Source organism: Helicoverpa armigera, chromosome 14 (assembly GCF_030705265.1).
Source record: "Helicoverpa armigera isolate CAAS_96S chromosome 14, ASM3070526v1, whole genome shotgun sequence".
NCBI lineage: Eukaryota > Metazoa > Arthropoda > Insecta > Lepidoptera > Noctuidae > Helicoverpa > Helicoverpa armigera.
In genome coordinates, this window is record NC_087133.1 from 1,139,509 (window position 1) to 1,157,852 (window position 18,344).

The 18,344-nt window shown below is 35.8% G+C and overlaps 1 protein-coding gene across 1 annotated transcript in view; it reads left to right on the forward strand.

Annotated features, from left to right (window-relative positions):
* LOC110376132 (synaptic vesicle glycoprotein 2B) overlaps nucleotides 1-18,344 on the forward strand; it is a 19,626-nt gene continuing 1,282 nt past the window's right edge. The window contains exons 1-9 of the mRNA XM_021334511.3: nucleotides 1-159; nucleotides 6,815-6,973; nucleotides 7,855-8,017; nucleotides 14,846-14,967; nucleotides 15,284-15,528; nucleotides 15,935-16,083; nucleotides 16,573-16,705; nucleotides 17,034-17,314; nucleotides 17,697-17,824. Coding sequence (XP_021190186.3) covers nucleotides 93-159; nucleotides 6,815-6,973; nucleotides 7,855-8,017; nucleotides 14,846-14,967; nucleotides 15,284-15,528; nucleotides 15,935-16,083; nucleotides 16,573-16,705; nucleotides 17,034-17,314; nucleotides 17,697-17,824 — 1,447 coding nt within the window. The 5' untranslated portion in view covers nucleotides 1-92. The remainder of the gene's footprint in view (nucleotides 160-6,814; nucleotides 6,974-7,854; nucleotides 8,018-14,845; nucleotides 14,968-15,283; nucleotides 15,529-15,934; nucleotides 16,084-16,572; nucleotides 16,706-17,033; nucleotides 17,315-17,696; nucleotides 17,825-18,344) is intronic.

Genomic DNA, 18,344 nt, shown 5'->3' on the forward strand with positions numbered 1-18,344 from the left:
AGCGTCGGTCTTACCGTGACTCTGAAATACGCGAGCGCGCGAAGCTTTCAGTAGTAATTTGCTAAGGAAGTGTGGTGGATGAACGTATCACCATGACCACGAAAAGTGATAATAGTGACGAGACCCCAGTGACTTTTGAGGACGCTTTGGAAAAAACAGGTAGGGTTTACCAACACAAAAATATTATGTCCAATTTTTGGACCCCTTTCGGCAGATTCTTTTCGGAATATAAGAAAAGTCTTTGTTATGTATGGTCATATGAGTTTTGAAGTCATTTTCTCTCTTTGTATGGATAGTAATAGATCTAAAGTTTTCTTCTTTGTCAATAACGCGACTTCTACTTGTCATATTTTTGGTAATCGTCCAATTATTTATTTTTCGCGATCCATCTTTTGTTGTAAACTGTGTTAAGTATGTTCTATTTATTTGTATTGACGTCTCTTTCTCTTGTAAGTGGTATTTATTGAAGAATTTGTGTTTTATAAATGTTTTTATATTGAGGTCAATGCTCTGATTCTGTATTAATAGATTTGTTTTTGTTTTGTACACTTAAAAATTTTCGTATTGCGTTTGTGATCTAATTAATTCAACCTTTTAGTTTTTAATTTTGTTCTTTCTAAGACTGCAGATTTCTTCGATAACTCGTTCATTTCCTTGTTTATTTTTTTCTATAAAAGCACTTATATGTATATATACTTTTGATACTTATCTCAGCTGATTAGGTGTGATGATGTAACAAACAGAAATACTGACGAATTTATTCGTAACGATAATAAATTAACTGTTAGGTGAGGTTAGGGTTAGAGTTCTGTTGTGCACATAATACAATTTCCTTTTTTTAAGTCGGCTAAAAAAATCACACACACTCCAAGCAGAATCTTAATAGGTATTGGGAAGGTATAAATTAGCTGTTAGCATAAAAATATTATCAAAATTACTGTAAATACCTCGGTTAATCTTGTAGCACACTAAATTGTTTTTTTATTTACAATAAAATTGTACCTGTACATTATATAAAAAAAAAAACTATATTTACATAATAAAAAAACTTAAAATTAATAAAGGGCGTCGATTGAACTAAATTGTTTGATTTATTTACAAATATTGCAAAATATTGGGATAAGGGCAGGAGGATGATGATTACAACTTATTGAGGACGATTCACGCTTAAGCGACAGTAAGCTTTTAAGCACAAAATAGTTTTATTTTTAGAGTTACGCATATTTTTAACTTTATTATACCTAGTCGATATAATATAAAGTAGATACCTACTGGATGTCATTAAACTTACTTAAGAGAACTGAAAAGTTTCGAAATAAATTATCAAACAGATGGTCTGATTTGCAGATTTAAGAATCTGTTAATATTAAAAAATTCTCATAATTTGTTATGAACGTAAAAATGGTTACCTCATCGATAAAAAAATAATAGGTATTTAAACAATGGACCTAATCAGCATATTTTGGAATGCTGATGGTTATTTGCATTTTAATATCCATTTAATCACTTTTCAAATTGTGTTGAAGAATTAATAAAAATGCGTTTCCCACCTTATCTACACAGATTTTGTTTGATAATCATCACCTTTGTAGTTTTTGATGATCCGTCGTCTTTCGAACAATTCCGGCAGATCTTACTTGAATTTACGTTGTGGGTTTAAACAGCGTGAGGGAGTGTCACACTCTTTACTGACATAAACCCATAATGTTCCTTCTGAAGCCCTCTGTGTAACAAGGTCCCGATAACATAATTTGCGCGAAAAGTCACATAGACCCGCCACGTCGCCGTGGAAAACCTCGTACCTAAGTGCAAAATACGTTACTTTTCAGAAGGATGATATGATACAGAATGTGCTGTGCGACATTATCTTCCCAGAAATGCTGTAAAAAATACTAAAAATGCGTTTCCGAGTTTTTCACTCTACAAATAAATGAAGTGCGGAACTTTCAGTGCGTACCTCCGACTCGCACTTCACCAAATTAATCCAACAGTTTTCAGTTCCAAGTTATCAGTCTATCAATCAATCAATCATGCTATATTGTTAGCTAAGAATAAACTTTACCTACTCGAAGATAACAGGTTTATTTACGATCTACTATAAGATATGATATGAGATGAGGTTTTGTGTTAGAGTACCCGCACACTGTAGACTAAATAGTGGGAAGACAGTTGACCGATAATTGGTAACATTTTTATTAAAAAATCTTTATTCCAATCAAAGTTTTCAATCGTTGATACCTGCAACCTACCTGATCTCTATAATGTGCGTACTACCATTCATCTTCATACTGATTTATGAGCCCAAACAGACTAACGGCCGACTAAAAGTTTGTAGTGTGCGGGTGGGACTCTTTACACTACAAACTTCTGAAAGTGACATAATACACGTACCTATCATATATCTGAATGGATAAAGTAGCTTCCGTCATTCGGAATAAAATAAAACATAGTATTGTTATTTACGATGTAGGTACTACTACCTGCTTTTTACTTCTAGTAAATAAGCGTATTAAAAAAATCGCAGCTTTAGGTACCCCACAATTATACACTTTTCTAACTATTGGTTGATGTATGAAGTTTGGTGCTGGTGTAATACTAGCTTCCACCAGCGGTTTCACCCGCGTCCCATGAGACCTATTCGAGATCTCGGATAAAAAGCCTGCCTCGGTAATTGGGAATCGATCTGGGAGTGATCGTAAATAAGATTTTTCTCCAGTTATCCTGACATAAACTTTATAATATTTTTATAAAATAGGTTATCTTGATTCAACTATACAAAGTGAACGCACCGTTTTTGGAGCCTGCTTTCAAAACACGACTAATAACAAAAAATATTGACTTTGACCTTGATGTCTTACTCTAGGACAGTAGGAGGTAACCCCACTCAACAACACGCAAGGCCGAGGGGTGATGGGGAGATATCCCCCCGCGTGTTTTTATGTTTTCTTTTAATCAAGTAGTAGGCATAATCATTAATAGCGTGGAAACTTATTGTTCAAGGTTTTAGATGCTTCAGAAAAATTCTTCTATCACACTTTATACAAATATTTAAAGTTTTAAACATGTTTTTTTTTGTCATGTCAAGTCGTGGTGGCCTAGTGGGCAAAGAACCAACCTCTCGAGTATGAGGGCGCGGGTTCGATTCCAGTACTGCGATTCTATAAAACTCGATCAACAACTCGCATTTCACTTCGATTCGTAATGTCATTTCATACTTTAGGGGAGGTAGGGGAGGGATGGGCACTTTTTCACAATTTATTGCATAAAAAATCAGATTTTACAGATCATTATCAACTTTTATTGCCATTTCTTATATTCGGCTAGATATAATGAAAGAGCTTTCCTAAAAATTACACTCAGTTTCAACATTACGAGATATTTAAACGGTTTTATTTAGCTCACCCCGTTTGTTTTATTATTTATTCTTGGATCAAATTTAGTAATTCAAATTTCACCCTCTTCCTGTCAACCGATTGGTCTGAAATTTTGTATACACCTTTAATTAAATCCAATATGGCCGCCGGCACAAAATGGCACAGCCCCCTCAATACGGGTATCAAATGAAAGGGCTACACAAGTAGAATACTGTCAGCAACCCCAGCGGGGCCCAACAGGGCCAAGGCCTGCCTGCACGTCGATTCTATAAAATTCGAACAACAACTCGCATTTCACTTCGCTATTCACTCTCACTTCGCATTCGATTCAGAACGACCTTGATTTTGCATTCTGTAAACATCACCTAATCACTTGCGAAGTGAAGTGAGCTCGACATCGACCAATGCTGTGCTAGTGACTTCCCACTCGACAAAATGTCAACCGAGATTAATCAGTTTTAATTTTATCAGTTTTGACACAGAATTTTAGCTAAATATGATGTTTTAGTTATAATTTGTTATTGTAAGGAATTTGAGGCAGCTTTTAAGTATAAAATAAACAGAAATCTCTAAATTCGTGCTGTGAATATAATCTATGCTTACCCTACGAAAAAAAATACTGACAGCGCCAATTTGCCTTTCTTGCTGATTTTGAGGAAACCTTATATATTTTTTTACTACGGCCGGATTGTTCAGAGCTTCCACTACTTCATTTATGCAACGAGATGTAGACGGTTGCGATAAATAAGTTCTGATGCCCTCTTTAATAACCTTCTGGTAACTGCCACTAGCCAAGAATAATAAAGTACATAGTATCTGTGAAACAATAAATCAATAAAAAATGTAATACCTACTTTATCTGGATTTAGTGAAAACAAAATTGAGACCAATTTGGTTATTTTCATGCTTAAGAGAATACCAATATTATAACTGAAGTACAGAGTCTTTCGAAAACATATCAGCTGGCGGGGAAACCACATAAAGGGAATACTCCTTATTAAGAACTAAGTGTTTTTCTTATTATTGTGTGCTTGATTACAATTTTTCAACTATAAACTGTGTCAATACTTACTTTTACACGAGTTGTAAGTCCTTTGCCTCGACGTTTTGTGGGCTTTATCAGGGGCAGTAAATCAGACTCCAGTTGGTCAATTAGCTCCTTTGACAATCTATATATGCTCACATAGTCATCATCGCGAGTTAATAAAGATAAACTACGAATTCTAGCAGATTGTTGACGCTTTTCTAAATTATCTAAAGCATGAGCTTCTTCTAATAAAGATTTAAGCAAAAACATTCTAGCCATCGTTAAAGGTAGGCACTTAATCACTTTAAAACACTTAGAACTTTATTTAAACACTATTTTATTTAGTACTGTAGTACTCTCTTCTAAAGGTATAATAGGTGTGGATTGCATCGACTTACTATAATTGTAACTGGAGATTTTGACAATCAATAATTAATAATAGAAAATACACATACCTTTCATTAGTTTTCTCTTTATAACGATCCGAAACCGCAACAAAATATTTAAGTAGGTACTTTTACGAGTGTTTGTTCTTGACAACTCACAGAAATGACAGATAGTCTATGGATGAACACCGTTACCAGTCGGTAACGTAAACTACCCAATAAAAAAAAAAAACTATGATCAGAAATCAGAATAAAAGGACCCCCCTTTTATTCTGATTTGATCATGTCTCCCAACTGCCCATCTCTCCCCTACCTCCCCTATAGATAGACAGATTTTGACAGATCTGTCAAAATCTCGACTTTGATTTAGTTCAACTTGTCAACACGCTCGATAGTGTAGCGCTAGTGTAGTTTGACAATGTCAATCACGAAACTTTAAGGTAGAATTCCGTGGGTCGCGATTGTCGCAGCCGCGCGCGACAAAAGTCAACCTATGAAAATGTATGGCACCGCTGCCGAGGGCTGCGACAGTCGCGCGCGGACGACGAATTTCGTGAGCCGCTCGCGGCCGTACGCTTCTCAACATGGTCTAGCGCTTAATAACATCTATAGAATTTTAGTAAAACCAGAATTAAATTTTTGACAATGCCGCGAGCAGCTTACGAAATTCGTCGGCCGCGCGCGACTGTCATGGGCCTCGACAACGGTGCCATACATTTTCATAGGTTGACTATTGTCGCGTCCACGGAATTCTACCTTTAGATCGAAGTCGAAGTGAGAGTGATGTCGAAGTGAGTTGTGATATTTTATAGAATCGACATGCAGGTCAGGCAAGTACCAATGCAACTTTTCTAAGTTTGTATGTACTTTCTAAGTATATCTTAGACACCAATGACTGTGTTTCGGATGGCACGTTAAACTGTAGGTCCCGGCTGTCATTGAACATCCTTGGCAGTCGTTACGGGTAGTCAGAAGCCAGTAAGTCTGACACCAGTCTAACCAAGGGGTATCGGGTTGCCCGGGTAACTGGGTTGAGGAGGTCAGATAGGCAGTCGCTTCTTGTAAAGCACTGGTACTCAGCTGAATCCGGTTAGACTGGAAGCCGACCCCAACATAGTTTGGGAAAAAGGCTCGGAGGATGATGATGAAACATGTTTTTTTTTTTCACATAAAAACTGCGGGATAGACTTAGACGAAACATGGCTGTAATATACATAGCTTACCTTCTTCTTCCTCCTGCCCTGTTCCCAATTTTACTTGGGGTCGGCGCAATATGTCATCCTCTTCCATTTCTCCCTGTCACTCGTCATACTGACACTCACTCCCTTCCTATTCATGTCATCTTTCAGGCAATTCATCCATACATATCTTACCTGACCTCATTATATAGGTAACTTTGAAGACCTTTACCTGGTGTGGGAAGTAATTTATTCTGAAACTGCGGGTGGAAGATAGTACTCAAGTATGTTAAAGATGATGAAATGATGTTCGGGGATTGATCGCTCTATTACCTATAATAGTCAATTTAAATAAAACAATTTGAACTTGATCTTGAACAGATAGTATAATAGTGTCAGTACTCTTACGCAATCTAGTGTCAAGTTTCGTGAAAACATTTTTAAATGGGTTTGAAACACATTTCGATTTTACCACGACGCTGGAGAACTATACTTATACGTGTAAGTTAGTAAGGATGAATATAGCAGTCGTTACAATTCAATGTCAGGTAGATTTGAGAAAATAAAAGATTCTGGTGAATGTTAAGAAATCTGATAATAATTCGATAAATTCTGATGTCAAAAATTCTTTCAAAAGCAAGCCCACTTATTACTATGAATGCGAAAGCGACTAAAACTAAAACGGCTTCTCCCATTAAGATGCTTGGCATAAAGATAGATATAGTACCCTAAAGACAAAGATGAGCTACCCTCAGCTACTATCAGGAACATGGTGTGGAACGTAATTCCCTCAGGACACGGAAGAACTTGTATATAAAATCTATGTCCTAATATATATTTCCTGCGCAGGCAATGGGGTCTACAACATCCTACTAGTAATGACCTGTTCCCTCATCCTGCTGGCCATCGGCATAGACCTGTTCGGGTTCAGTCTGGTGGTGGCAGCAGCCTGCGACCTGGAGCTGACCGTCTTCCAGAAGGGAATACTGACTTCTTTGCCTTTTGTTGGTAAGTGTTCTTCTTTTATTGTAAGTATGGAGTAGAGAAGGAGGACTATGCATGAAGGCATTAAATATTTTTCTGCGGTGTTTTGTACGCTATCACAGTAAAAGTGGGTTCTACCATGTAACTATAACGATCTGCAAACCCTACAGTTTATCTTGTATCTACTAGAAGTTAACTTCGCAACAGCAAACTAATTCGACGAGAGCTATGTAGGTACATAGTTCCCCAAACTTTTTGTCTTCACGCGATTATTGTTTTGTGAAGACGTAGGTACGAATATTAAAAATGCATAGCTGTTGCTATTTCTAAAATTCGAGAAACCTATCTTTATAATTTCCTGGTTATTTAGGATTTCCCTAGAAATGTTTTACTTGCCAAGAATGTGCCAATAATGGGACCAATAATGCATGTCTTCAATTTCCTGTTAATAATGAATGTTGTGCACAATAACAATACAATTGACGATGCTATAAAGTGCAAAACAAAAGCTAGTTTAATATTACCGTGGTTTGTGGCTGATTTATTTTATGCATTTGTTACGTATTGATAAATAATAAAGTATTTTTAATCAATTTAATAGCTTATCCCCGTGATTCCACCCACTTTAAGATTATATAGTAAGAAGTAGCCTCCTCTGTGTTTTAATCGGTTCAGTTGCCTATGACATGAAAACGCTTCAGACAAACACATAGGTTACGTTAAGTTATGGTAGTCTCGGTTTATTTTTTCTATAACTTGTGCTACTATACAACGAATTTAGACTGCTTCTTATTCATATCATCTTTGGCCCAGATCTTTCGGAATATATCGTTTATCAGGCTCTTCCCTTACACCATCAAAAATTGCCCCTTACACTTCAATAATTTATCTTCTTCTATTTCCAGGTATCCTCCTAGTGTCCTACCTATGGGGTTACGTATCAGACACGAGAGGGCGTCGCTTCACGCTGGTGATACCTCTGCTGCTCTCCTTCATACTGTCCTGCATCAGCAGCCTGTCTCCTCACTGGCTGTTCTTAGGACTCTTCAAGTTTCTGTGTGTTTGTTTGTAAGTAGATTTTCTTATTTATTTTTGTTTGACAACGATAAAATGGTACGCGAAAATGCTAAGCATGCACTTAAGCTGTGAGTTTCAAAGTTACAAGTGAAGCTAATATGAGCGTGTTAAAATAGCCTAAAAATAGCCTGTGCCACACTATGCTACGCTATCTAACACTGAAATTGTTTTTCAAATTATTTCAAAAGAAAAAATTACAAATTATTTGAAAAATACAGATTCAGATTCAGATTTCTATTTTGGGACCATTAGTGCCTGTGATTGGCACGTTCAAACAAACTGTTCAGCCTTAAAATACTACATAATTTAGTACTTACAAATTGACAGCTATTTGACAGCCAAATAAATCCGTAAAACAATGTACCCGCCCCATTCACGTAGCGACTGCACTAAAATTCAAATTCGCGCTAACTGTCAACGCAATTATCATTCTGAGCCTGTCCTTCTTATACCAACAATATTTTATTAAGAACTGGCCTTGCTTACTGAATACCTAATCAATACTTATAAATATAATAATATTATAAAGCTTATATTTATAAAGCTGAAGAGTTTGTCTGTTTGAATGCTTTCTTAAGAACTACAGGTCCAATTAGAAACTAATTTTTAAGAGTTTGATAGCCCATTCATCGAGGTAAGCTTTAGGGTACTTTTTATCCGACTGTGCGGAGTATAAGTACCTATGGGACAGTGGAGAAATTATTGTCAAAAGGCTCGTTATCTTAATAAGCTGGAGAGTTTTTTTATTTCTCGTACACATGCTTAAAAGTAGAGTTTTTTCAATCGGACCATATTTCGAATTAATAAAAGGACTTATCTATTTTATTACTTAATAATTATAGAAAAGGAAATAACCTTAGCATTCAATAATCTTCATCACAATAAAATATCAATAAGAAATAAAATAATCTTTTAAGCAAATTAACTTTTTACGAGGTGACTATTCCAGTTTAATTATAATTAATTTAATAAAGAGAAGGAATTGTCCTTTTGTTTATAAATCCTATAAAACATTTTATTAGGTACTTTTTGCATGTAAAGAGAATAAACAATTATCTCTAAAACATAAAATGGCGATTTCAGATACTTTTGTAACTATCCTAGACACATCATGTGTCCAACCTTTTCCTAGCTATGTTAATGTTGTCGACTTAGAACTATCTGGATACAACTGATTGCCAATATTTCACAAGCAGCGACTTGCTATCTGACTTCCTCAACTCAGTTTCCTAGGCAACAGGATACCCGTTGGTAAAACGGAGCTGGTTGATATTTGAAGATATAAAGAGCACAGTATATATGTTATGGACTAAGTGATAAATTGGGCAGTATACATAATGCCCGGTCATTATGAATAATGCCCAATATGAGAGTGCATTTTGATAATAATTATTCAAACAATCAAATTGACCGGGCATATTTAATTTCATTTTTTATTGTTATTGTTTAACTTAAAATAAACTAAATATAACACATCCCATATCAATTGACAGAGCATAGAAGTAAGCATGCAACATGCAGCAAGCATGGCTTCTGTCTTTTGCACTCTAGGGGTAGGGCAGACAAGACTACGTGGAGTCGGTTTTGCAGCGATTCGTTTTCGTCACTAAGTTCAGTTTTTAATACAATGTTTTGAATCCAAATTAAATTCTACCATAAAAAAAACGAGCCAAGAAAAATGAGATCAAGAAAAACGAGGCCGAGTTAGTAAATTAGATGACAATTGTCCAATCAATAATTTTTTGTATTAAAATAGAACATATAGGTAATTTAAAACAATAATCATAAAATATGTAGCAAGTAACAGGATTTATTTATTAGAACAACTGCCACCCTCGCACCGCATAAAATATAGCTTTATTATCAAATTGCCCAACTATCATGTAGCAATATAATAATGCCCGTGCAATGTGATAAATAATGAAGTTAAGATAGTTATTAATCACTTGGCCCGATAAAGCTAGACATTATTCATAATGCTCGGGCATTATAAATAATGCCCGAATTAATCACATGGTCCATAACATAAACATAATTTTGCGTAAACGCAACTGTCTAAGAGAAATGCGTAGGTACGTACAGAAACCGAAAACATTAGAGACGTTGAAGTTCAGCGTTAGAGACCTTAAAAGCTAAATCCATCCGCATGATACAATCAATATGTGACTGTCATCTTACCCACACAGCATCGAGAGGAATCCATTAATGTGACCCAACTAATTGTGGCCAGCGACCAACATGTACTATCTCACCATTTAATAAAGAATGTCGAGTGTTTATTTGAAGAGAAGGTTCGAGAAAATCGACTGTTGAAGTATTACTGATATCTGGGTTATAGGCTGGGCCTGTGATAGTATTTTTGTGTCAGTTTAAAAAATATAGATTGTTTGAAATAATTTGTGCCTATTCACAACGGCATTATGTGTGTGAAGGAATAGGTATACATTATATAGTTCTTTATGTGTAGTCAAATATTCCATGCTACGCGAATGTGCAGTGTTTTGGTTGTAACGTCGTTTACAATTAACCACTTTGGATTGGCTAATTGAATGAAGAAAAAGTGTTAAGTGTTAAAGATTTTTTGATTTTTTTTTGTTATTTATATCATGAGGTGGTTATTCTTTTTATTCGTCTACTATTTACTTAACACTAAATGAAACTGGTTATCCATTATGTTTATTATCCCCTTTTTATGCTTTTATCGTGTAGATTTACTAGGTACTATTTAACTTCACTGGTCAGTTTATTTATCATCTTATAACTGAATCGTTTCATGAACTGATTGATTTCTAGGAATAGATTGAGCTATCAGTAATGGCTTATGTAGTGTATGCCTGTCATAAACAGTTCCCAGAAGGTATCTAAACACACGGCAGTGTGTCCGCCAAGTTCGAGCAAAAAAAGCGACACACCGGCCGTGGGTTATATTACACGAACCATTTCGGGCCAAATTCGACCCCCCTATAACTCAAAATCTATTTTATTTACGCATATCAAATTTCTAGTATCTGTTAAGACCCCCTCACTTATCTAAAATACAAAATTTCATTAATATACCTATTGTAGGTCTTGAGATATTGACGTCAGAAAATCGCTATTTTTACTATACACTCACTGACTGACTGACTGACTCACTCATCAAAAACCTAGACCACTTCCAATGGTCGTATTGACTTGAAATTTGGCATGGAGGTAGGTCTTTATGTCAAGGTAAAGGAAAAAATCTGAAAATGGCCAAGTGTGAGTCGGTTTCAAAATAATGAAGGTATTTATACCCCTAAGGAACTAAAACGAACTAAAATCTATATTTATATAATATATCTTCGAATGGTCGTGCCGATTTTTTCTCTGTATTAAACGACCAATTCAACTTAGCTTTTCCAGTCAAAACTAAAATTATTAAATCTAAGTTCTTATTTAGTGACTGGGCAACCCCGGGTATTCGTAAAAGTAGAGAAAAGCTGTTTGAACTTTATGGTTTAAAGCCTTATAACGCCGATCCAAGTTTCCGTGACCACGTCTCAAAATATTCAAAAATATTTAAAACCGTTTGTAAACAGGCAAAATCTATTCATATTAGAAATAAAATTAAATATGCTGATGATAAAATAAAAACTACTTGGACAGTAATTAACAACGAAACAGGGAGACGAAAAGTTCGAAAAACTGATTTAAGTCTAGAAACTGATAAAGGTCCCATCAGCAGTAACCTTGAAGTAGCTCAAGAGTTTGAAGCATTCTTCACTAAAATACCTTTCGAGACGACAAAAGCACTAAATTCTTCCACCACCGTGTCTATCGATCTACTCAAAAAACATGTTAAACCATGCTCTTTACTATTTAAATTTCAACATACCAGCCCCGAGGCTATTATTAAAGCCTTTAAAGATCTTAAAATAAAATCAACAGAAGATCTGTGGGGTATGTCTGTCAAGGTATGTAGGTCAATTATTGAAACAATTGCACCTTATTTAACTTACATATTTAATGTTAGCGTAGACCAAGGCGTGTTTCCTGACTTAATGAAACACAGCAAAGTAGTTCCTTTATTCAAATCGGGAAATAGTAAGGAATCGAATAACTACAGACCCGTTTCTGTCTTACCGGTTCTCAGCAAGGTATTTGAAAAGTTGATGCTTGAACAGATGTTGCGCCATTTCAATAAAAACTCCATCTTTCACAAAGAACAATACGGTTTCACTAAAGGTCGCTGTACAACCGATGCTGGTGTAACTTTGATCAAGCACATCTTTAAGGCTTGGGAGGAAGCTGAAGACTCTATTGGAATCTTCTGCGATCTCTCAAAAGCGTTTGACTGTGTAAATCACGAAACGCTTTTGCGAAAGCTAGAGCATTACGGAATAAGAGATACTTCTCTCCAACTGTTAAAATCTTATCTAAATGGTCGGCAACTTAAAGTTCAAGTAAACGGCGTAAATTCACGAGGTTCAGTGATGGCAATGGGCGTACCACAAGGTTCTATATTAGGTCCGTTCCTCTTTTTAGTTTACATAAATGATTTGCCCTACTTATTTGATAATCAACCTAAAATGGTGTTGTTTGCCGATGATACTTCTCTTATTTTTTATATTGATCGACGTAGACGTACCTTAGACGACGTAAACAATTCCATTCTCCAGGTTCAAAATTGGTTCAACGCAAATAACTTGGCTCTTAATGAAAAAAAAACAAAATGCATTCGATTTTCATTGCCAAATGTAAAAAGTAGTGAATGTGACATTATACTTAATAGTGAAAAACTAGAATTTATAAATCAAACAGTTTTCCTGGGAATCACTCTTGACAAAAAACTACAGTGGGGACCCCACATTACATCTCTTGCGGGTCGTCTTAGCTCGGCCGCCTATGCTATTAGAAAGATGAGGCAGCTAGCGGACGTAGAAACAGCTAGACTGGTATATTTTAGTTACTTCCACAGCATCATGTCGTACGGCATTCTGCTGTGGGGACGAGCTGCTGACATTGAATGCATATTTATCTTGCAAAAGCGAGCTGTCAGAGCTATGTACAACTTACGTAGTCGTGAATCTCTTAGGGAACTGTTTAAAAAAATTAATATCATGACCGTACCTTGCCAATTTATTTATGAAAATATCATGTATGTTAGGAAAAACTTACATTTGTTTGAAAAATATGTGATAGACATAATTATAACACTAGAAATAAAAATAAGATAGCTATCCCGCAGTTTAGATTATCTAAAGTACATACATCTTTCATGGGATATTGTGTCAAATGTTATAATAAAATACCAGACAATATTCTGGAACTAAATGACATGCGGTTTAAAACTCATATAAAAGCCACACTTTGTAAGCAAGCATATTATAAATTAGAAGATTACATTCAAGATAAAAATGCTTGGAAACATGCTGGTCCTGCTCCATAGGACATACTGACAATATCTAATTAATTAACAAATTAAAATTACACCAGCAAATAAAATTGTATTCATCTTTTGATTATTTGTTTGTAACTTTGTACCAAAATATAAACCAATTTGTAAATGTGAACACCATGTAGCATTTTAATTGTCACTTTATCCTCATTTGTCTTTGCGATTCTACATGATCTTCGCATGCTTTTACTGTATGTATCAATACATACAAATTGTAATACTATATTATTTTTAAAAAGAGTAACCATGGAGTTTCTTGCCCGTTCTTCTCCATAGGAAGCTACTTTTGGAATGGGCAACTAGAATCAAACTTAGTTATAATTTTGACGTTCATAAGTGCTTGTAAAGGCCTAAATGAAATAAATGATTTGACTTTGACTTTGACTTTGACTTTGATCTGAAATTCGTTACAAAGGTTTGTATTTAGTCAAAGTAAAGTAAAAATCTGAAAACGGCCAAGTGTGAGTCACTTTCGAAAATAACGAATGTGTAACTTTGATCCACGAACATAATATATGATAACATGTCATGTCAGTCAGTTGGGAAATCTAGGCCATTTAGTTAATCTAGTTTATTTCTTTGTAAGAAGCATAGTGCATATTCAAAACTTAATAATAAGAAAACAATAAAATAAACAACCTTACAAAAATAAATGAAATCCCACCCAAAACAAAAATGTGAAATACTGCCAAGTTCGATGAAATGGGAATACTTCGCCTATAAAAGAAGTGAGATCTGAATAAGTACCAAGTTCCATACACATACCTTAGTTAAAAATAGTTACTTTTTAATGATGTTACTTGGCAAGTTTTAATAGAAAATTAAATACTTGATTCATTGCGTTTAGTAGGTTTATAACAAGGTGTGTGAAAACTTGCCAAGTAACATTATTAAAAAGTAACTATTTTTAACTAAGGTATGTGTATGGAACTTGGTACCTATTCAGATCTCACTTCTTTTATAGGCGAAGTATTCCCATTTCATCGAACTTGGCAGTATTTCACATTTTTGTTTTGGGTGGGATCTAGTTTACGAATACTCTTCCTTGGAAATCTTATGCTTATCAGCATCTTCTAACAGGCTACAAATGTAGTAGAAATTTCTACCCATATACACGAATGTTGGATGTTGATTAATCTTTCTAGCAAAAACCAGTTGATTCCCGTTTATTTTATGCCTAACTAATATTGTGTATATAAGTTACTTTCAAGCCAAATCTACTGAAAAAATACATAAGTTATATTCTATTAACACGGGACAACCCTCATACCACCACTACCACCACCGCCTTTTATTTCCATGATTGGGCATTAATCTCTACTCTGGCTCAATGCAGGAGTAATCAAATAAAAATAAATTGTAAAACAATTGAAATCTATTCAAATATCTACTTCTTCCAGTGCATGTGCTGCAAACTCAGCGACCTACACTCTGGTGGGAGAGTCATGTATCCAGAGAGTGAGGAACCGGTACATGCTGATGATGACCTGTCTTCTGTTGCTGTCCCCGGCCGTGGCTGGTGGTAAGAGTTTTAACGTAACTGAATGAAAAAAAAAAACATTTGGTCTGTGGGGACAAAAACTCGTTACGTTACAAAAAATCGTATTCAGGTGTGTTTAGAAGTTACTGCAGATCTTTTTGGGGAACAGCTATATGTAAGGATCAGTTAGTTATATGACAGACAGAAATATGCTATTCGACTCGATTATTATGAATCTTAGGGCCACTTTTATTGATCAGATCCTTTATAAGTTTAATAAAACCTGTCTGTCTTTAAAAAATCCTCATTGCATTATTAGAACTACTAGTATTTATGATCAAAAATATTATTATTTCAGTGCTAACCTACCCAACACTGAAACTAAAGTTCGCCGTGGCAATGCCCTGGTTGAACATAGTCTTCAAACCCTGGAGGCTGCTGATCATAGTCCTGGCCCTACCTTCAGGGCTCGGAGCCCTGGGCATGTACTTCTTCTCCGAGTCTCCCAAGTTCCTCTTCAATTCTGGCAGAAGTGACGAGGCTTTAGCTGTTCTGAGGAGGATACATGCTGCTAACCATAGGGGTTCTAAAGAGGAGTATCTCGTAAGTAATTTATTATATTATATTGTCATATCTATTTTTGATTTGATTTACGGAGTATATTGTGAGATTTAAGTTATGCTGCATTTTAACGCAATTTAAACGTTATGTTTAAAACCGTTTTTAAAGTAAGTACCTGGATAGACGCAAAATTAAATACCATTGTGACCCTTCCAAACACATTTGCGCTTCTCGAAATGAATACCTAATAAAAGAAATCCTTACGGTGATAGAATATTCAGCCATACTGTCTCTCATGGTATTATACGATTTTTCAGTCTTCGAGGAAAGATTTTGCTTTCAGAAATAAACCATAACTTTATGTTGGTTTGCGTACACTTCAAAATGAGTGGGTGCTAGAAAGTCTTAACTCAACCAGAAAATAAAAACCACTACTCCTCAATTTCAGGTGAAAACCTTATCCCTCGAAGGCTACACCCAAAAGAAGCAGATGTCCCTCATCAGAGCGATGTACGAGCAGAGCGCCCCTCTCTTCAGGAAGCCATACCTCTGGAGGAGTGTCCAACTCTTCTACATCGTCGCAGTCGTGTACATCACGTGAGAACAGGTTTTATGTTATATCTATGTACACTAACCGTGGATTTCAATAAGCTGTCTGTTGATTTGCTTACTGGAGATAGAAATTCGACATGTCTCAATTAGTCTCTTTAGCAAGCAAATCCACGGATAGATAAAATTATTGCAATCCGCAATAACATGATAACGGTGGGTCCTTTTTACACCACATGGTTCTTTTGTAAATTTTTGTGGTAAAGGTGTTTTGGGATATGATAAAGAATACAATAAGAGTCCCATAAAAATAATCACGTTTAGTAGGGTATCACAAGTCACAGTATAGTTTAGACATAAATTTCAGATGTTCTAAAAAAGCAGCTTGCGTCTTATCTCAGCAAGAGACAGATTATCCCTAAAACAAATATTATAAGTAATGCTGTATCTTTGTTATGTCTTCTAGTATGTCTATCTTCATACTAGCATTTCTATCTTCAGAGCTTGTTTCTAATTCAAGATTTATTTATCCTACAGTAACAATAGCTTCTTAGTGTGGCTTCCGTACATCCTCAACTTGATCAGGATATCCTTGGTTGATGGTGCAGCCACGGGAAATATTTGCGAACTCATCAGCAACATACCAGGGGGCAATTCTACTAGAAATCTTGTAAGTATCATTAAAGTTATTCTTTCTTTTTATAGAGATACTAGCGACCCGTCCGGCTTCGCATGGGTGCTGGATGTTATTATAATATTTAAACCTCTTCAGTCACTCTATCTACTAAAAAAAACGCACAAAATTTAAAGAAATTTTAAAAATTTAAACATACTTATACTATGTAGTGAAGTATAATTTTTGGGTATCTATTGATTCTTCGTTTCGTCTTTGTCGTTCAGACGATAGTCTTTGAAACCAATAGCTGAAAAAAGTAAGTACTTTGATATTTTTTTATCAAGATCAAATCTAATTACTATATTATAATTTTTGTTTTCAGGAAAACACTTGCATCGGGACCGTAGAAGAAAGCATCATCTTCACTCTCATCGCTTCCCAATCCATCTTCGCGTTCTTCAACTTCCTCATCTCGTACCTTCAGAACAGGCGGAGAGTGGTGCTGATCTGCATCCTGTGCCTCTCTTCACTCAGTGGAACAGCCCTGAACTTAGTCCCGGAGCCTATATCCAGTGTGTTCTTCTTTATGGTCTTCACGTGTACCTGTTTAGGAATGGGCATTTTGGCCTCTTATTTCGTGGATATTTATCCGACTTCTTATAGGTAAGTAATTGTTATCTTCCCCATATTATTTTGCAGGAACTACTTTATGTACTTCCTTATTTAACCCCTCTTTACCGTAAACCCGACCAATATCTTATTGTTCTTGCTTTTCAGTGTGTTAAGTCTGTATTATTTTATTCGTGCCTAAAAAGTATTTTATAAAGCTGGATTGCTTTAAAGCACCATCCTTAAGAACTACAAGACCGATAACAAAAACATGACAATGCTGTACCACATAATAGCTCATTTATCGGCGAAGGCTAATGGGTACTTTTTATCCGTGTATGTGCACGGAGTAGCTCCAACAGGGAGAAACCGCTGCCAGTCATTAATTATTTTTATCAACACTAATTTCAAAGTCACCATTAATGTTTTGTTTCAGGGGTATGGCAGCTTGCCTGAGTATCATGGTGGGGCGCAGCAGTACATTTATCGGCATCAATGCTGTGGGGAACCTCATCTTCAACCAGTGTCAAATCACATTCTACATGTGGTCTTTATTAGTTTTAAGTGAGTACCTAAAGATATCTCTTACTTATTGTCATACAGGCATGGCAATGGCAGGCCATATTGCTCGCAGAGCAGATGGCCGATGGGGTCGAAAAGTGCTGGAGTGGAGACCACGGACTAGTAAGCGCAGCGTAGGAAATCCACCAACAAGGTGGACAGACGACCCTATGAAGGTCGGAAGACGCTGGATGCAGGTTGCCTCCAACAGGTATCTGTGGAGGTCTAAGGGGGAGACCTATGTTCAGCAGTGGACGTCCTACGGCTGAGATGATGATGATGATGATTGTCATACAATTTTTTTCCACATGATGTACTTACCGTAGTTGGTACAGTATGTTTTAAATACATACAAAGAATTATGGACCCTGTCGGTTACAACAAGGCAAACTTCTTAACTTGTAGAATCCTAATGAAGGGCGAAGGCGCCACCAAACATTTTGTTTGTTTCTGTTTAGAGACCTAAGTCAACACTTTTACCATGAATTGAGCATAAACAGAAGATCTTAAACTTATTATCTTG